We start from the raw sequence: 21,592 nt of genomic DNA on the forward strand, positions 1-21,592 counted from the left end.
AAAAACAAACAAGCAACCGATCAGGGGACCAGATGAACACGAACAGTGACCAAGAGATAAGCAAAGAAAAAACAATGCAAAGGCAGACCTTCCAACAAGACCTGGTTCTGGCACGCATCCTGCAGTTAGCGCTGCAGAACGCAAAAGTGACCGCTCAGACGGTCTCGAGACGCTCAAGCCCCGCGCCACTTGTTCGTATCTGTAGACTTAAATTAGCGTATAGTCTATAGAGATTATGTACCAGAAGCACCAAGCATTGGGGAAGGCTACAGGATTCGCATTACGAAGAATATGCCCTACGCCGTCCGACTCGCTATTAATGGAAGATGCGTAGTTTTGCCATGCTGTACACTGGCCATCACACAGTTCTTCGCATCAGAACGTGGCGCCACAAGAGGAGAGTATCGGACCTCGTTACATGCGAGAACACTCGGTGCAGAATTTTCTGACTGCCCTTAGCAGAGCCGGAAAATCACTAAAAGGTTCCGTATTTCAAAGTGGTTGTGAATGCAATTCTGTGCGGTCTACGGATCGATAGTGTCAGTCTTACAATGATTCTTTAGCAGTGTCCGTCAAGGTCCCTTGCACACATTCTTATCCCGGAAGCGAAACTATTTTACATGCGCTTAACGAGACTAGCCAGTAACTACGGAAATAGTCAACGATAAAATAAAATAAAGCGAGAGGCTCGCGTATATGCTCTTAAAATATAAATAATCCCCCCCCCCCACTTTCCTATACACACACACGCACTCAATCACCGCGCATCTTGGTTTTCACTTCCGGCCTCCCGCTTCGGCGTTATTTGTTGCTTTTCGGGATGCCGGATTCGCGACGCTTGGATCGCCTCCGCTTGCCGCCTCCGCGCGCGACCCTCAGTGGAGAGTGCAGGTGCCACTTTTCGGCCGCCAGGTCTCGCATCGTGTTGGCCGGCTGCAGCTCCGTCGTCTCCGGAAGCGCCAGCGCCAACACTCCGCAGAAGAGCAACAGCGCGGCCGCCACGGCGTACAGTACGGCCTTCGTGTCTGCCGACCGGATCTCGCTGAGGAACGCGGCCGCGAAGGCGCCCATGCGTCCGCAGCTGTAGCAGAGGGCGAGCCCCGCTCCACGAACCACCGTCGGGTACAGCTCGGCCGGCAGGATGAAGAGGGTGATGACGCAGAGCTCGAACACCAGAATCCACAGCACGACGACGCCCGCCTGGACGTGGCTGGGAGCCCGGGTCACGTGCGCCGTAGCCACAGCTCCAGACACGACGGCCAGGGCGGCCATGCTGAGGGCCAGGGTGCGGCGCCGCCCGGCGTAAGTGATGATGAGCACGTTCACGAAGATCCCGGCCAGCTTGAGCGGGACCACCGCGATGCGTGCCCCTTGGCTGGAGCTCATCACCTGGCCCGTAGCGAGTGAGTAGTAGACGGCGAACGCGACGAACCAACACGCGAAGATTAACAGAGAGCGCTGACGCAGGTACTGGTTCCGCAGCAGCACGGTCATATGGACGTCTGCAATCAACAAGCGGGTCAAGAAGCGCTGAAAGCGTGGTCTCAGTGGTTAGCAGGAAGCACTCAAGAATGGCGAGTTTTTGCGAGTGGTTCCGGGATGCCGTCAGAACAATTTACACCCTTTCCATACTTCTGAATAATTACGTGGGAAGAGAATTTCCTTGGAACTGCCTTGACTAGACTTCATTACTTGTAGTTCGACTTAAGGCATGGCATGGCATGGCATGGCATGGCATGGCATAGCATGGCATAGCACAGTACAGCATAGCATGACATGGCATGACGTGACATGACGCGGCATGGCATGTCACGAATCAGCGGGGAAGGGGGTGGGCGGGGAACGCTTTGAGGGGCATTCGCCGCTGCTTCTTTACTTGTAGCTGATTGTTTATTTATTTATACAGATTACTACAGGGACCTACTGGGCATTACTTTAGGGGAAATGCATGAAACATGACGGAATACAGACATTTGGTGTACTATACAAAACACATACATTTTTCAAATGAAACAAGAACTGCAGAACTTCAACGATAATACTGTATAGGACAGTGCACAACATACGAAGTAGATAGTGCATAATAAAACTGGGAAAGAATGCAACAACTCAGTTATGTCAAGATCTGAAAATGTGGTCACGTAATAATGTGAAAAAGGATGAAGTAGGCGCAGTGACTATTGAATCCGGCAAGCACATCTAGTCGCATGTGGGGGGCGGGGGGGAGAGGGGGGAGAAAATTTGAAAACATATAGTTGACAGCTATAAGCGGAGGCATAAGCGGGCTCCTGTAGGTAAGTTTCACTACTAATTTCAGTTTTACTCCTTTACCTGGCTGCTCGCCACTCTGCTGGATAATGACACGGCGGATAGGCGCCTTGAAGTTGGTGCCAAGCAACGCTAATTGTCGTGGTGAACGGTTTGCTGAAGAGGGTACAAACACTACCGAAAAAAAAACAGATGCAGTGGCGATTACACCCTCGGAAGCAACGTTACTTCTACTAACGTTGCTCGGAAGTGCGGCTGACAAGCGCTAGCTATCATTCATCTTTGTGTTTTTGCAATAACTGCATTTTCCCCGCATGAAAGTGAGGCAACTACGCTTCTGTCTTTGGCGCATCATAGCGCGAGGCACGTGCACAGGGTAGTCACGCGATCGCGCAGACTATAAACTCGCATGTGCGGGGTGGTCACGGAGGACACACTCCGGTGGGGTGCCCTTGCGGGGAGACATCTGTTCCCTCCCCCCTGTTCCCTCCCTCCCCACCTGTTCCCTAGCCATGATAGCTCTAACAAACGACGAAGTACGTGCCGCATAGGATCACCTTTGTCACATGAGTGTATACTTTTTCTCCTGCCCTTACCAATTTTGAATTCTTTATGGTAAGCATATATGGATTCATGCGTGGCGGTGGTACTAGAACGCCGCATTGGCTCAGGGCCGGGCCGGAAAATGCGCGGTTTCGCCGGGTCTGGGCCGGGCCCGGGCTTGAAGTTGCGGGCCCTGGCCGGGCTCGGGCGCGGAAGTCCTGTGTTAGGGTTTGTGATTCATTATGGCAAGGGTCGGTACACTTGGGACGTTCTATCAGCAACGCGGATGAAACAGGGCAAAGGCACAGGCTGAAAAAAAAAAATAGAACAAGCGCTAATGTGCTTATTTTTCGGTTCTGATATTTCTGAATTTTCTTCACGTTAGAAAAAATACAAACAATATTTTTTTTGTTTACCTGCTGTCTGGGACGTCTCGCAAATTAAGGAATCTTGGCGTTTCTACAGGGAGTTCTTGATTGACGCAAAATGAAAGAAAGTGTAGCTACGCCATTTGTGGAGCGCGTTTCTTCAGCGCCACTGACGGTGCAGTGTCCAAGTGTCCAAGAACAATTAAAAGGCATTTTGCAGTGACTGAAGACCAACAGACTGCTAAGCAGTTTCTAAAGCGCAAAATCATCAGCGGGCTGCACTGCCGCGGCGTTCTTATTTCAGCGTGACTCCTGACATCTCGGCTCATTAACACGAGTGCACTTGCCCACAAAACTGCAGAGCACCACTGTCTTGTACAATTAAAGCTAAAAGCGAGCACACGCCGTGGGAACCAAAAGGCACTCCACATCTGCTAGGTTTTGTATTACTGCACGCAAGCGTTCATTTGAATCCTCGTAAGAACCACTGAATAATGACCTTCATTTGAATATTCCAAGCTAGTCTTTGTTTATGCGCCTTCGATTTCTCCAAAACACATCTATACGCTACTAGAAACGCCATTGGGGAAACGCATATCAGTTTAGACCACATAGCATCTTTTAACACATATTATAGGCAATAAATACGTGCTTTTGCTTTTATAGTCTAACCCTTCAAATCGCGCTCATTAAGAAAAAGGCAATGTCGATATCACGGCTTTGAGGACGTTTAATATTCATACATCGTGAGCCTTAAAAAATGACATTAAAAATCTGGAGGTAACCCAAAGCTCTTTATGACACGTGTATGCAATCCTCTTCATTTGCTTCTTGGAACTTCATGGCTACACACAAACGAGATCATTGCTCAAAAATCCGAGCAGATGAACCAGCCTTCTGCTCTCTTTTTATGTTTACGAAAATAAATATTTCAAGCGTTAATGCGTTTTGATCGTCTTTTCGGGCCACTTCTTTACTTGCGTAGTAGAGGTGAACTGGCGCGCAGCCATTAATCTCTTGTTCTGGTGTGGGAACAGGCCCGGGCCGAGCCTCAAGACGAACTTGCTCAGTAGAGGGATAAGGTAGCAGGCCCGGGCCGGGATCAGGATTTGAGTCACTGGCTTGTAGTGATCACCACCTACCCGCAAACTAGTGGAACAGCGCAAAGCTGCGGTGTACATGAATAAAGCGCTTGGAGTTCCGTTCTGGAGCAATATGATAGCTATAGGTCTCACTCTATCGTCTTCCCGTCTTGCCCTCGCGGCGTGACCCCTCAGGAACACCACGCTACATCATTTCAGAAGTGACAGATGAAAAAATTGGTCTTGAAGCTGCCATCAAAGATCTCCAGAGCTCGGACTTGGGCCCCAGAATGAGGTTCGGGCATTGCTATATTTGGTAATAGATAAGGATTCTGTAAAGAAGCTCATAAAGATGCACCGTAGCATCAAATACCAGCTCACAAAAAGAGCTGACTCACAGCTGTCACATTCGTTTATCGAATTGCAAATGACTGTTGGGAGGAGGTTTGACCTATTATTGTTTCTTGATGCTATGTTTCCTATTTCTGCGCTATTTTTAGGAATGAATCCGATTATGCCTTGCGACGCGTGTCGCAATTTGTATGAACTGCAGTGACGGGTCATCGTGCTTAGAAGGCAAAGGTGAGCACCTTGAGGCGGCGGCGAGGAAGCGTCATAGCTGCCGGGATCTTGCTGCTTTTCCTGCTGCCGTTGGAGTTCAACCTTCAGCGAAGAGAGGCGATGCTTGAAGACGTCCGGGTCGGCGCCGTTGACGCGCGCCGCCCACGACAGCACGTTCTCTGCGCGCCGCATGTCCAGGACAGCAAGGAGCCAGCAGGGTGACTCTTCCATTAAATACACGCCAAAGATCAGGGCGCACGTCGGTACCATGAACATGATCTGGACGGCCTTCCAGTCGGAGACCGTGACGTACACGACAGCGCTGTAGCCTGAGGCCAGGAGGCTGCCACCGGCTGTGGCGAGGCTGCAGAACAGAGCCCGGTGCTGCGTGTCGGTCACCTCGAACAGCACAACGGTGGACGTGACGAGGACGCTGGCGGCCGCGGCGGACAGCAGGGCGCGGAGAACGGCGAAAGCGAGTACTGTCTTGGCGAAGGCCAGTGCTATGCCGGCGAACGCGAGTAGGAAGAGCGAAACGCACAGCACGGGACGCCTTCCGACCCTGTCAGCCGCCATTCCTGCGAAGGGAGCAGCAATAACTCCTCCCGACATGTACGCAGCTCTCAAGGCCGTCATGATCCAATGACGTGCACAGACGATGTTCCATTCTTGGATGATCGAGTTGACGGGGCTGCCAGAGGCGGCATCTGCCTCGAAATCCCAACCGGCGTCGCAAGGAACCGTTCTCCGGCTCTCGAATCCGTCGTCTTCCGCAGACGGGACCGGCGGTTCGTACCGAAGGCACTTGTGGCGCGTCACGCCGTCAGCGGCGAGTGGCACACTACTGTTCTTCCACACTTCCGAAGGCAGGTGGGCGTACTCTACTGGCGGTCTGCACCAGTGGTCAGCGGGCCGGGCGAGGCTGGTGATCGCCGCTGCGTGCAGCACGGTGGCGAAGAAAGCCAGCGTGGTGCAGAGCAGAACGAGCCTCTGGAACCAGCCGTGGCCGAAAATGAGGATGTGGTCCAGAGGCGACGTCAGCACGACAGTGGTGGTTGCTGAAGCGGGGGAAGAGACGGTCGCGCCCACCTCCTGCGGAGCTTCTTCGGGGGACATCCCTGGCATCGGTGGTTCTGCGGAAGGTCGGCTGCTGGGGCGTCGACTTTTCTTTGGCGTGCGACTCGTTCTTCCAACGGTGGTCATATCTGTTCGCAAGGGTGGCGCTGTTCAAATACCTGAACGTCTGTGTCCGATTTCTAAGATCCGACTGTAATGATGGCGGCGCCTTCGCTGAAAACAGCCTTGCTCGTGCGCCGTTCTTATTTTCTTCTTCGTTCTGTCGAGGGGCAATGGAGCAACAATGACTTTGAGTGGGAAAAAAGTGCTCGAGACTGGGCTAGTTGAAACATCTTCTCATAAATGCTGCGCTGCTTAGTTGTACACGGACAAAGAAACTGGGCAAACGCTGAGGTTGCGCTTAACCTCAGCGTTTGTCCAGTTTCTTTGTCCGTGTAAAACTAAGCAGCGCAGCATTTATGAGAAGAAGACTGAGTGGAACGTGAGGTTGCAAATAAACGTTACATATCAGCAATCACATCGATTACGTGAAATATCATATGCAAGCCTATATGTAGAAGTTAAAAAAATATTGCAATGCAAAACCATACCATACAAAAAAACATTTCTGAGACCGGAATCATTTTAGCTTAACCGCGCAACCTTAAAAAATTTCTAATGTCGGGCCAGGGGGCCGCACGAAGTGAGTGCACACTCAAATTTACATGATGAATTTACACTTGGGAACGGTGGGTTTATATAGGGGCGGGACCACGTGATTATTAATAGCGAATAAATACACATGCACATAGACAAGTACAAATCCAATACGATAAACAGAAACCGAAACCAATACTAAGGACACAACATACTCCCTCCCTTCAAAAAAAAGCAAACATTAAGAAAAAAAATGTTTAATTGACGAATCTGAAATACAAAAATTATGCGGACATGAATGAACTTGTAATGGCATGAGGTCGAACTAAACTTAGATACCAAACAATCGTGTGGTCCTGACGACATCCCTGCGGAATTCCTCGTTCGCTTCTCTCTTTGGTCCTTACAGTTATCTCTAGGAACTCCCTAAGAATTCGCACCCCTCCGTTGTGTAAACTTGCTAAGGCTGAAATGTAAAATTGGTTTTGAGGAAAGGAAATGGCGCAGTACATGTCGCAGGTAGTGGACAACTGAACTGCGCCGTAAGGAACGGATAAAGAAGGAATGCCCAGGAGAAAGGAACAAAGGTGCCGTAGTGGAGAAAAATTGGTAAATTGGTTTTTGAGGAAAGGAAATGAAGCAGTATCTGTCTCTCGTATCTTGGTGGACACCTGGACCGCATCGTAAGGGAAAGGAGGAAGGTTGGAGGGAAAGAACAAAAAGAGAAAGAGGTACCGTAGTGGAGTTATCGGAAATCACTTCGACCACCTGGGGATCTTAAACTTGCACTTGCATCGCACAGCACACGGGCTCCTTTTGCGTTCGGCCGCATCGAAACGCGGCCGCCGCGGTCGGGTTCCCAGTCAACCAAGGATATCCGTGGTAGGTCCGAGTAATGTCCGAATCTCCACTGCCAGGCTGGAATGTCCGTAGGGCATGCCTACAGATGTCCATATTCGGATATACGCATCGGAGATTCTGTGTATGTCCGAGGGACGTTCGTCATCGGATGGCTGGCGGACATCCGCCGGCGGATTCCGAGGAGTATCCGTAAATATCCCTCTTGGGATGTGAGCTTGCATAGCATATATGTTTTGTTTTCCCTCAGTCAAAAATTTCAAGAGAAATTCGATTTTGCAAATGACAAGTTTTACACAATCACATTTCTACCACCAATTAGTTTAATATTCAGACTGATTATGATCGCTGAACTATGGTACTGATGTAAAAGAGCCAGAATTAAACTAATTGCTTGAATTTCTGGAGTCAGTGCTCATAATTAACTCCCTTTCATCCTGCACCACTCCTTCGAGGTTACCAGCGACTTGCTCAAAGCGATCGAAGAGTCAAGGATCCAGGAGAACAAAACACGCATCTTAAAATAGAAATCGAAAGACAAAAAGCACAATACATGAATGAACTAAAAAACCTGGAACACGCCAGGCAACGCATGTCCATCACGGAGGGCGAACAATTCGAAACGTACCAAAGTAGGACAGAATCCGCAGAAGTGGCCGCCATGAAAGTGGCACAAAACCAACTAAAAGAAATCAAACAACTCGATCAGGAGATGGTGAGAGCAACTTTACTCGCAATAATGAAACACCGTGTAAATGTCGGTGAAGACCTGGAAAAAATGGACGGAAAATACAACTACATTAAAGGGAAAGTTGCGACTACAACGAAGGAAGCACATAGCAAACGCATGAGAGAACACATGAGCAATAGGCCCATCCATTCCGAACGAACAGGAAGCAAGAACACAAAATGCCTAACGGCAAATACACAAGGTTAAACAAGAAAGGGAGCTTGCTTGAAAATTTGACAGTGGAACTGTAGAGGAATAAAGGAAAAACAAACACAGTTAATCCATCTCATTAAGAACCAAGAAAAACCGCCGGAAATCATTGCCATCCAATAATACGCGGCCAGGGCTAGACCAAGCATAACAGGATACGAGATGTATGACGGAGACGGTGCCCAAGGCCTTCACCTTAGTACATACGGCAATCAATCACCTTAGTCAATTACGGCAATCTGCAAAACCAGCATAAAGAATACGGACGTACACCACCCTGTACTATAAATTGTACCCGAAAAAGTAGCGGATGACAGCGCTTCCATCATAAACATGTACGCCCCACAAAACAAAACAACCCCACAATAAATGAACCGTTCAAAAAAGCCAGCAACATGGCAGGCCAGGACCCACTGTTGATCCTAGGAGACTTTAATGCGGCAAAACCCAGTTGAGGGTAATAAAAACTCAATGCCAAAGGTAAAAGCATAGCAGAAAGCGCAGAAAAATACAGCATTGAGTTAGCTGACGTCCCCACAACTACGACGAGGTTAGGAAATAGCGTCTGGAGACACCAGGCCTGACCTAGACCGCTCAAAAAACAACGAGAACAGCCAATGGAACAATACAATGGAACCTTCAGAGCGCGACCACTTCATCCTTAACTTAGAATTAGCCGCAGGAGAAATGAAAGGATTCATATGGACTGCCAAAATCATAGACTGGGAAGCCTTCAGAAGCCACAGCGACGAAACCACAAAACCGATAACCAACATAGAAGAGTGGTGCACGGAGCTTACGAAGGTGATGGGATTAGGGTGGTCATCGTTCCGCCCCCGTACTTCCGCTCCGCGGTTGCAGCGTTTCCGCTCACTAACCGCGGAGGGGTTCGTGCTCGAGGGAACAAAGGGAGGGACGACAAAGCGTGAACACTCATATGCTATTTATTACACTTGCAATGAATACAAAGAGCGGGCCGGATTACTACAAGACATCAACGAGGCATTCCTTCGAAATAGAAGGCTACGTAAGAAGGGTTTCCGACTCACCAGCTGTGGCAGGGGCGCGAATTCGGGGGTATCGGTGGCGAACGTTTGTACGCGCCGACAATGGCGGCCGGGTTTTCCAGTGCGCGCCGCATTCTTTGGGGGAAAGCTATCCCCGAGCATTTGCTGTGGGAGGTGAGGAGAGCGCGCGTTTGCTGCGCTCGCTTCGCTGCCCGGAGCCGCAAGTCCACTGGCAAGGCGCGACAGATCTCCGTGCGCCTGCCGCGGAACGTGACGAGAGCGTGCGGCTGCTACCTCTCACGACGCTGGCAGGATCGCGAAGAGACTCTCAACGGCTCTGCGGAGCTTCGGACTGCGTAGCCTTCGAGGTGGCGCTCCCGTCGCTGCTTCCATCCATCCATCCGTTTACCCCACGAGGAAAAACTTCCCTCCTCGCCCAGGCGTTGCTCTCTTGACGCACGGTGAGCATGGTCGGCTGCGAAGGGGGAACAGGTTTTCCACTTCCCTCCCTCCTTAAATGTTGTCTTATGGTTGAACTCATCCATGGAGGCCATCGACGCCGTGTCCACGAGGGCTGCGGCGACGACTGCAGGACCGCTCGTACAGGCGGGTTGCGACGCTCATCCATGAGCAGCAAAGTCACCGGGTACCCCTTCTTGTCCAACTGCAGGCACCTGAAATTAGTGCCTTTGTTGGAATTCAGGGGAATGGCCTTCTCTCTTGTAGCTGCTGCAAACTGCTCGCCGGAGGCTTCGCAGCTTATGATGACTCACGGCCGCCTGGCAGCAGGCAGGGAACAGACAAAAGACAGGAGGTCGGGGCAGCCTCTCCGGAACCCTGCATATCGATCCTACGATCTCCAAAAGCTTGATTGAAGACAATGAAGACTGTGCAAAATGACCAATTGGTAAAATGTGCGACAATGCGAGTACCAAAATATTTATCCGGTACCGCCCATACGCTCGGTTCATTTCAACATAGCTCGCTGTCTTTGGTTGAAGCGCATTCGCGGTTCGCTTTCCGGCATGATGATGCTAAGATCAGTTGACCTGCATCAGCGTATCTGGTTCCGCGAAATTATGAATTCTTTTCGCAGCCGAAAATAAAATTCCAAGTTCGTTTGAACAAATCAGTTTTCCATAGTTGAGTGAGACTTCTTGGCTCTAGCGAGGTTAATATCAAACAAGTAAACACGTTAGAGCGTGCCTGGGCCACGATACGGTGGTTTCCTCCCCGGCCTATTCGCTCTGACACTTTCCGGTGGTACGGTGGTAGCAAAGGGAGAAGGACAACAGCTAGAACACACCGCTACGAGGAGTACGTTTCTGCCATGGTGACCCTACTCGCTCGCTGCTATACCAGCAAGTTCTGGCCGAACAATGCCCACCTCTTCCCGCAGTGTCGAAGCGCCCCGGTGCTTTTCCTGTAACCCTGGCAGCTCTACAAGCCAGCAGATTACGGTACCCGGCTCCCAGAGCCAAAAAGACAGAACGGAGAATGTTTACAACTATATATAGAATAAAGGTCGGGTCATTCCTCAGGCTTCCGCATTCACTCGCTTTTGGCTTGGTGTTCTCCGTGGACGGCTCGGTCTCGCTCTCAATGTGTGAACCCTGATGATTCACCTTCCAAAGGTGTATCGATGAAGTGCTCATCAACAGCGTAACATGCACGGAAATTTCTTAGTGCTGCTATTCCGCTCATCTCGTGTTCAAGAAAGCATACTACAAGCCTTGCTAGCAACTCAAAATTCGGGTCAGGCGTAATGCTGTGCAAATCCGGGTGGGCATTCCATGAACCGAACTGAGCGCCGTCCGTTGTCCCAAGACCTTTCCACACGTTGGGCTGGCAAGTGGAATTATGGGGGTCAGCATTCCGTCCCCCGCACTCCCACACCGCGTATCCAGCTGTGTGGGATGCGGATTCAGCGTTTGCGCTCGCTAACCGGGTAGGGGTTCGTACTCGAGGGAACAAAGGGAGGGACGACGAAACGTGAACACTCATATGCTATTTATAACACTTGCAATGAATACATAGAGCGTGCCGTCTAGCTACAGATTATCAACGAGGCATTCCTCGGAAATAGAAAACTACGTAAGAAGGGTTTCCGACTCACCGGCTGTGGCAGGGGCGCGAATTCGGGGGTATCGGTGGCGAACGTTTGTACGTGCCGACAATGGCGGCCGGGGTTTCCCGTGCGCGTCGCATTCTTTAGGGCAGAGCCATCCCCGAGCATTTGCTGTGGGAGGTGAGGAGAGCGCGTGTTTGCTACGCTCGCTTCGCTGCCCGGAGCCGCAAGTCCACTGGCAAGGCGCGACAGATCTCCGTGCGCCTGCCGCGGAACGTGACGAGAGCGTGCGGCTGCAACCTCTCGTGACGCTGGCCGTATCCCGAAGAGACTCTCAACGGCTCTGCGGAGCTCCGGACCAAGTAGCCTTGGAGGTGGCACTCCCTTCGTTGCTTCCGCTTACCCCATGAGGGAAAACTTCCCTCCTCGCCCAGCCAGTGCTGTCTTGGCGCACGGTGATGATGGTCGGTCGCGTCAACAACGACGGGGGAAGAAAAGGTTTTCCACAAGGTCAGGTAAAAATACACGAATACGATCGCTCCCAGGGAATAAAACCCAGACGTAGACAGCCACCTTATTCACCTATGGGAAGCACGAAGAAGCCTTATCAGGAGATCGAGGCAGTAAAAACACAACAGGAAACTCAAGTTGAAGATCGCCAAACTAACCAAGACGGCATCAGAGCACGCAAACAACATCGCCACGCAAAACTGGCAACAGTTCACGGAAACACTTACAGGGACACTAGGCATGGCCCGAACTTGGAATATACTTAGAGCCTTGATAGACGCAACAAAAACCAAAACGGAAAGCGGTAAGTCCATTAAAAGACTAATCCACACCTTCCCTGGAACGGAAGACCAACTAACACAGTCACTGAGGGAGAAATGCTACGGCACAACCACGCGCCCAAAGCAAGACCAGGAATACACCGGGAAGACAACCCCGAGATGGATAGGCCAATCACCGAGGAGGAAGTAAGGGTAGCCATGAGGGAAGCAAAAAAGAATACGACACCAAGATTTTAACACAAGGAGCGAATGATAGGACTATCAACATCATCTGGACCACGGCGCACGAATCTGTCAGCGGTAACGAGGCGACCCACAGTGCAGCTCGCGATCTCTACCTCCGAGCTGTACAGGAAAGGTCGACTCAGGCCCAACATTACAGAGAAGGGAGGTTAATCTCGTATCAAGAGATTATAGAACACTAGGCAATGCCGGAGGTGTTCCCCCCCCCCCCCCCCAAACACGTCGTTAAATAGGAGTCAGGCGACGGCGTGGAGACGCCTGCAGACTGGAGTATACCCAAACCCAGTACTAAATAAACATATCCGATCGGACTGCGAGGACGATAAATGTAAGAAGTGTGGGGCGAGAGGAACCATCGACCATATAATTTGAAAGTGCCCTTTCTCCCCAAGCAGGGTGCAAAACATTAGCAGTCCGGGAAGCATGAGAAACCTTGTTGCGGAGCTCGGACCCTGAGCTCCAACTCACCGCCGTACAACTGGGAGAAGAGGCCGCCGGAGAAACCAACCCGTCCAGCATCGATTGCGACCATGCCGTGCGGCTGGGGCGCTAATAAGTCCCCTCCCCCGTAAAGTGGGGTGAGACAGAGCGGCCCAGGCGGTGTGGTCCTTATCTGTTGGACAATAAAAGTTTTCAACAACAACAACAACAACGACAGCCGGAAGAGACAGCATAAATAACGCTACCATCAGAAACACGGGAGATACGGCCATCGCCGGGCTTACCAAGAACCTAAACGCATTCTGGGAAAAAGGAATCGCGCCGGCGGAATGGAAACATGCAGAGGTAATTATGATACCCAAGCCGGGCAAAAGACTCCAAATCGAAAACCTAAGACCAATCTCCTTAACCTCCTGTCTAGGGAAGATATACGAAGAGTGATCAATCAAAAGATCACAAACTACATGAAGGAAAAGGAATATTACCCTGACGCCATGTTTGGCTTCTGAAGGGGACTGTCCATGCAAGACGTACTCCTGCAGTTAAAGGAGGATGTCCTCACTGAAATACAAAGAAGCGGTGAACACATAGTGCTAGCACGCGACGTAAAGGGAGCCTTCGACAACGTGGGACATGTGGCCGTCATTGAAGGTCTCAATAACATAAACTGTGGAAACAGAGCCGTCCGTTATGCCAAAGCCTTCTCGACGGAACGAAAGGCTACGATAGGCGTCGGAAACACAAGATCGGAGAGCTTCATGGTGTCAAACAAGGGTACCCCGCAATGATCAGTATTATCACCGCTACTATTCAACATAGTAGGGCTCACGAAAGTCCTCGACAAAACAGAAAACATGAGCTACGCAATGTATGCAGAGGACATAACAATATGGGAAACCACAGGCTCCCCAGCAGCTAAAGTGCGGCTACAGAGAGCGATCGACAGTACTGAACAATACTCCCGGGCCAGAGGATCATCGCGCCCAGCAAAAAAATCGGAATACGTAAGAATAAAAAAGGTACACAGAACTATGACTCCCAAATCAACCTGAAACTCTCAAATGAGACAATACCTGAGAAAACGGAAGTCACGGAACATGGAATGTGGTTCCAAAGGACAGGACGATGTAGCAAAACTATCGCCTCTATTAAGAATACAACACAGCAAGTCGTCAGAATCTTGCGAATAGTCCGCAGTAATGAGAAGGGGATGAGGGAACAGGACACCCTAAGACTCATAGGCATCCTCGTCACGAGCAGGGTAACGTACAGCCTCCCCTACCACGAACTAAACAAGCAAGAGACTCTACAAATCAACACATACTACGCAAAGCGTACAAAACGGCGCTCAAACTCCCAATGTCCACACCAGCCGTAAAACTCATGGCACTGGGAGTATCGAACATTTTCGACGAACTATGAGAAGCGCAACGTAGCGCGCAATTAGACAGACTCACTCAAGCCAGAACGGGAAGAACCTACTGAAGAAATTAGGGCTACCCCTAGGCACACAGACAAGGAACGAATTAATAATGAAAACAGAAACAACATGCCGGTAAGATCCATACCCCGACACATGGACCACCATATACACCATGAAAGACGACAAGCCAGAGTCCGAGCACTCTGCAGGGAATTCAGCGACAATCCCAGCGTAGTCCACACGGACGAAGCAAAGTACTGATACCAACGCTAAACGATCGCCGTTGTAAACACGAAGGAGGGAAAGAAATAACCAGCGCAACGAACAACCCAAACACAGAAGCAGCTGAAGAAGCCGCCATTGCTGTGGCAATATCGCACGGCAACGCAACAGGACCAAACCTCCCTATAGTGACGGACTCCAAACAAGCATGCAGAAACTGCACAAGAGGCAGGATCGACAGCATCGCCATTCATATTCCACACACGACGAGAAGACACAAAAACACTAAACATCGCATAGTTTGGGTTTCGGGAAATGAGGGGATGAGGAGCAACGTGGCAGCAGACGAGTTCGCTCGGGGGTACGTCAACCGAGCAGACTCAACACTTTGCACCACGGGCACCTTTGATACTGTTACCCCCACGTACTCAGATATACTCGACCATTACAGGGGACAGCGGAAACCCTACCCAGCACCACACAAAAGGCTTACCAAAGAAGAGGCGCAAGAGTGGCGCAGACTACAAACCGGTACCTACCCACACCTGCACAAACTACACAAGATTTTCCCTACACAATATGCAGATGAACGTCCGTGGTGTCAGGGTAAACCAACACTAGAGCATGTCCCATGGTCCTGCCCTAAGGCAGACTTAGAGCGATGAATTAACCACCCGGGTGTGCTGCAGTGGGAGCACTTGCTGGCCAGCGAGGACGTGGAAGCACAACGATTTCTTGCACGCCGAGCCACGATGGCAGCAGTCAAGTGCGGCATCCTGGACCAAGGATCGACCATGCCGCCCAGTGACCCGTAAGGGTCAAAACACTTTACATTTATCAGCAATAAAGTTTTTTCTATCCATCCATCCTTCGAGGTTACCATGCAGCCATGCATGCAGCTTTCCATGAAAACAAAACCGACTAAACTCCTACCAGGGGCCGCGGCAGAGCAATAGGCCTAAAAGTCGATCCAATTCAATCCAGCAGTCAATATCATCCATCCGGATTTTATTGTGCGGCAGGATGCTTTGTACACAACTTTGTATATTGTCAACACGCAGGGCTTTCCCACCGTGACCGGTATCTGACGCTTTGCCTTCTTTTAGTACATTTCATATCCTTCACCTTGCAGACAGGACGAAATTTTACGCCATCTGGCTAACACTCCAAGAAATTTTGCGCAAAACGGCTTAGGCGCACGTCTTCCACTGTTTTTTTTTTTTGTGACAGGTATTATGACAAGTATTGCTGTCTATCTTTTTAGTGTTTATTACGTCAAATACATCTTCGAATCTCAGCGCACAATTCAGCGATCCCTAGGGAAATGATTTCGTGAATGCTGCTCATTTAATATTCATTGCGAAATACTTTCACTGTTTATAAGAAAATTTGTATAGGTGACGAAAAAATGACTATTGGCATTGTTCTTTGAAAAACTATTTGGGAACCTTGAGGGGCGGATTCGCTATTTAAGGCAAAAATTGTTACCTTTTTTTAAATGATAGATGGTGCTCGAAAGGATTAACTGCTACGGTTATAGTGCCGTTAACACGCACTACTGACTACCTGAAAAATTCGCACAAGGGAACGCACAGGCAAAGAAAAATAATTACAAAAACAAGCGCTAACACGAGGTAGCTGGAGTTTCGCGAGTTAGCGGCTGCCTTTATAATTTTCTTCCTTCGTCCGTGGGTTCCCTTGTGCCCTTTTGAAGAGTGTTAGATCTTCCTACTTATTTTTATTTATTTTATTTATTTCATACTGCAGACCTTGTTCAGACCCAAGCAGAGTGGTAAAAAAAATAATACAATAAGCAATGCATCAGTCAACGGAAACTGGAAAAAACGAATCATTCCAGCCTGTTTACAGTTCTAGGAAAAAATGAAAACTTGAATGCATCGTCGGTGCAAAATAACCTGTTAGTGAATTCGGATGATGGCTTGGTGCAAGCCTGGAGGTTGAACGAGAGAGATAGGACGAAGGGTTTATTGCTAAATCTCGATTAAATGCATGGAAAGGAACCGCAATGGAAGATTTTTCCTTCACTGCTGAAGAAGCTGAATGCCAATATAACTCATTATTTTTGAGGGAGAATCATATAGAGAGAATTTTGAGTAGATAAATCGCACAGTTTTTCTTGTACCCTTTGAAACCAATTTATATTTTTTTTAGTAAATGGGTCCAACACAACGTATGCATATTCAAATGTAGGTCTAATTAGAGATAATAAGCAAGCAATTTTACGTTAGGGGGAGAGTTTCTAAATTTATGCCGCAAAACATATAATTTACACAACGCCGAAGAACAAATGATGCCAATGTATAAATTTGATGACAAAAAGTTAGCAATTGTGACACCCATATACTTATATTTGGTTTCTTCCCGCAAAGGCAAGGAACCTAACATGTAAGATAAGGATAATGGAGGTCTTTGACAATAGAACCGAAGGAAGACCGTCTTTTCCGTATTAAGGCGCATTCCCCAGATTTCGCACCAATGAAACATGCCAGCAAGAGAAGCATTTAAATCGATTTGATCGTTTGTTGAAGCGATTACACGAAAAGTAGACAATCGTCCGCAAACAGTCTGATTTTCAGAGTAGAATTAATTGCAGTAGTAATACCAATTATGTAAAGAAGAAAAAGCAATGGTCCTAGTACCCTTCCTTGAGGGACTTCTGAGTTGACCGGAAGACAGCCAGATTGTTGCTCATTTTTTACTATGAACGGGCCGCGATTTGTCAGATAGTTTGTTATCCGTGCGTTAATAATTTCTGGGTGCTCGAGAAGTCTAAGCTTTAACATTAGCTTTTCATGTGGAACTGCAACAAAAGCTCTGCTGAAATCAAAAACACAGCATCAATTCAATCATTTTTATCAAGACATGAGGCAACTGAATGTATTACTGCGACTAGTTGTGTTACTGCTGAAAAGCATTTTCTAAATCCTTGTTCAACATTAGACAGTAGGGAGTGTTTACCGAGAAACAGGTTAATCTAGCTGATTGTCAACAATATGCTCAATAAGTTTACAACATGAAGATGTCAGTGATATTGGACAGTAGTTTTCTAGCAATGAACGGTCGCCCTTCTTTAACACGGGCACAACTCTGGCTATGTAACGATTCTTGGTAGACGCAAGGGAAAATAAGAGCGAGAAATCTTGGAAGCGTACCATAGTGTGTCAGGCCATGATTGTATTGGCACAACCTCGGTGCGCTTACTCGAGAAAGAATTCGCTTTTTTAGGTCGGTCATGGTAGATGTTATTTCTTGTCTCCTTTGCCCTGTGATTTGTGATGCTGCTGTTGCGCATGCTCTGCTGCCCTTGCTGGGACTATGTATTTTCTTATAAATTTCAGTTGATAGTCCAGTCGTTGTGGCGTGTACACTCATCCTCTTGTCCCTCGTCTTATGTGACTTTTTTTTTCAATTCAAAATGTACCAACTGGCCCGAATTTCAACCCTGCTCTAGCTATCCTCTAGTCATCGCGTAATTTTCCAGCAAGTAGTGAAGTACGAAATATAGTTACAAGGAACTTAGCAATACATTCAGCATGTCGTTTCAAAAAATATTTGCAAGGTTGTGAGGACCACATGAAGATTTTTTAGTTTTTAAGTTTGTTAACATCGAAACTATGCCAGGGTACGAAATAAAATTGGCTTCAGATGGGTGAAACGTTTATGTCCATGGATGAAGAAATGCTAGAATTAGAAAATGCACCATGAAAATATTCGTTGAAATGGCCCGCAATATTCTGGTTGTCGGTAATGATTGATCCGTCAAAGAAAATTTGGGATACAGGCTTCTTTTTTAGCTCATATAGTTCCAGAACTTTTCGGGCTCTTCGACGATAAAGTTTGGTAACACTGTATTAAAGTAGCGTTCCTTCAAGGCTGGGGCATTCAAACTTGGCTGTATGTTGTCGGGCGGAATGCTTCGGCCAAATACAGATATTGTCTGATACAACTAAAGAATATAGCGGCAAATACCTCTTAAAGAAGACTCTCCAACCAACGGCGTCACAAACTTTAAAATACTGCAGATTTCAAAGCTGATGTCACTAGATGCTGGTATTTATGCGGATGGAAATTCCAAAATGACTCGCAAGAAAAATTGAGCATTATAATAAAATATCTTCCGCACAACTGTGATTCAAAAATGCATGACGGCTCTCGTTATACTGCAGCAAAGCCCATAAACGAACGAATTCGAACAATGGCGCTAAGTGGCACACACTGTCGTTCTAAACAACTAATGCGAATCAGTATGCTGCAAACGAACTGCACTTCAGTTCCGCAGTTGGTTCCTTTGGTCATCTGTACGAAGTTTTTCTTAATCTCACATGAGGCGATCCCGGTGAGCACGGCGTCGAAGTGGCGTCTTCATCAATCAGCGCCATGCGCACCAATGGCAGTGTTCTCCTTATTTCGCAGCTTCTGCACTTGACTTTGTACATGGAAGCGGCAGCTGTTAGCGAAAATATGACGTGCATTCGTCTGATTTCATTTTTGACAGAGGTTACTGCTCCTCTGAGCCAGGACTATCAACTGTAGCTTTGGTTTTCGCCATTTCTGATGAGTTTAGCTATATTCAAGCCTCTGTAATAGATCTGTAATAGCACCGGGCATTTTTTGAGCAATTCCGTGCCCCCCGCCCCATTTAGCGGATCAAGTTTCCTCCGATACGGGTCGTAGGCGGCCATGACACCACAGTCTGTGCCCAGGAAGCGCTTCGCACTAGTTATTGTCATTTTGACGGATCAGAAAGTTTGGTACTACGATTTTCTAACTGTTAGTGCTTGTTTCCGGCATAGCAACTCAGAAATCGGAGATTCTAGGTTTTTATTCGTTTATTTTCTAACTAAATATCTTCATTGTAGTTGCTAATTTTGTTGATAACTATTTTTGGTAACGTGTCTCTATCGAAGGTTATTCTTTAAAAGTATGAAAAACAAAGCTTTATTAGTTGCACTACTACGTGCTGCAATAAAGCAACATTTTTAATTTCTGATCGAAATTATTTACGCACACTGCCCTGAAATTACCTCTTTTCTCCTCTGTAAGTAAAAAGTGCGGGGTAAATTCAGCATGACCAGCCTAGGGCTGATTGAAATCTGTGATAGGTGCCCTTGCCGTACATGTAGTTATGCTCTTCGTGATGACGATGAGTACTGCAAGCTACAAGCTACCGGTTGGCTTTCTTTTTCTTTCGCTGGGGACGAGGGGGGAGGGGAAGGGGGAGGGGGGGCACAATGCCCTCCTATGGCTGGGTAGTGAAGGCCGAGCAGCGCGTGGACCACGCCGCCTGCTTCTTTAGCATCGTTTGGCTGAGACCGCGTCCAAAGTCTTTCAGAGGAAAAGTGACAAAATACAAATCACGAAGAGTGACAAGCCGAGGGGGCAAGATCTCTGCAAAGCTTTTCGCCGCTTGCTTAAAAGAGGAATTAAGGGAACCAGATTCTGAAGAGGCGGGGATAATAGTTAATGGAGTATTTACAAAATAATCTCCCATTAGTTGGTGACATCACCTTGCTAAGCGACTCATAAAACAAATATATCAAGAACAGGAAATGGACTGGGAAAGTGGGATTGTGGGCCTAAAAATTACTATGTAGAAAACAAATGGAATGTTCAACAGTCTCATAAGGGGAACAGCATACTACAATAGGGAGCGATACATTGGAAGTGGTATGAGGATATATCTATTTAGGCCAGGTAATGATCGCAGACCTGAACCTTGGGGGTGAAATAATTAGAAGAAAAATACAATGTAGCACATTTGGCCGCCGGCATTCGCAGGCTGTGAATAGCAGTTTTTGAATATCGTCCAAGTTTGAACTATACCGGTTGTTTTTTTTGGAAGGTCCAAAATTTCTTAAAGAAAGGTAAATTCCTTTAGATTTATTTTAAACCTGGGTCTATACTGAGGGCAACGGCGGATGCCAGGTAAGAGGCAAACTTTTTCAATTAGTTTGCTGATTAACTGAAAACGGTAATTAACTTTTATAATTCTAATTTTAGGGGATATGTTGTATTAGCAGAATTGGAGATCGTCTTCCAAACAGTCAAGCCAAGAAAAAAAATTTTAATAAAAAATTTTTTGCGCGCGTTACGAAGCGAGAAAAAGTCATACTGGTAGGCAGCTTCACACTGTAGCATCTGTGAGCGTCTGTGACGTAGTTCACTTCGCCCTGCGCTTTGTGTCCGTGCGTTTTTGTTCCAACGGGGCACTCCGTGAGGCCGCGGAGCGAAGCGAAACAAGCAGCGATAGCGCAGGCCGCCCGTCCGGGCTTCAGGTGATGTCAGCCGTGTGATGCAAAGCGCAGGGCGGAGAACTACGTCAGAGGCGCGCACCGCCGTTGAGTTGCGATGTGAAGGTGCCTACCAGGGTGACTTTTTCGCGCCTAGTAACGTGCGTGAAAAATTTTTAATTAAAACTGTTTTTTCTCGGTTGGACTGCTTGGAGGACGATCTCTAATTCTGCGAATACAACATACCCCTAAAATAAAATTAGAAAAGTTTATTACCATATTTAGTTAATCAGCGATGTAATTAATGCACTTTTACTCTTGCCTGGCGCCCGCCGTAGCCTCTAGTATAGCCCCAGTGCTAAAATAAATCTAAAGCACTTTAACTTTTTTTTAATTTTTGACTTTCTAAAGAAACGCCCGGTATAAGAGCTGTATCTTTCTGGCATTCATCTATTGTTGCAGAAGCCTAAACGTTAAACAAAAAGCTTGATAATAGTCTTTAGACAACTCAGCAAGCTATAGAAAGGAAGATGGTAGGCGTAACTTAAAGGAACCGCAAAAAGCAGAGGGGGTCATGAAACGAGCACAAGTTAACGATGTTCTAGCCGAAATAAAGTAGAAGAAATGAGGTTGGGCGGGGCATGTCTTCAATAGTCTTTAAGGGCATAACGGACTGGTGGTGGCGGTGAAAACATTTATTTAGTCATAGGGAGAGGTGTTGGGGGTCGTGACCTGAAGGGTCACGCCCTTACAACTAGTAGGTGGTATGCCTAGTCAGGCACCCCATTGGCGTTTGCCGCCGGCCGGACGCGC

At 48.0% G+C, this 21,592-nt stretch overlaps 1 protein-coding gene across 1 annotated transcript; it reads right to left on the minus strand.

Annotated features, from left to right (window-relative positions):
* Window positions 1-801: 801 nt before the first annotated feature.
* On the minus strand, window positions 802-6,025 carry LOC149370181 (organic anion transporter 3-like). Its single transcript, XM_089577157.1, has 2 exons — window positions 4,852-6,025; window positions 802-1,502 (listed from the first exon to the last, which is right to left on the minus strand). The coding sequence occupies exons 1-2, from the start codon at window positions 6,023-6,025 to the stop codon at window positions 802-804; spliced, it is 1,875 nt and encodes a 624-aa protein (XP_089433283.1).
* Window positions 6,026-21,592: the final 15,567 nt, after the last annotated feature.

This window comes from Amblyomma mixtum, chromosome 1, assembly GCF_055824585.1.
Source record: "Amblyomma mixtum isolate Tamu chromosome 1, ASM5582458v1, whole genome shotgun sequence".
NCBI lineage: Eukaryota > Metazoa > Arthropoda > Arachnida > Ixodida > Ixodidae > Amblyomma > Amblyomma mixtum.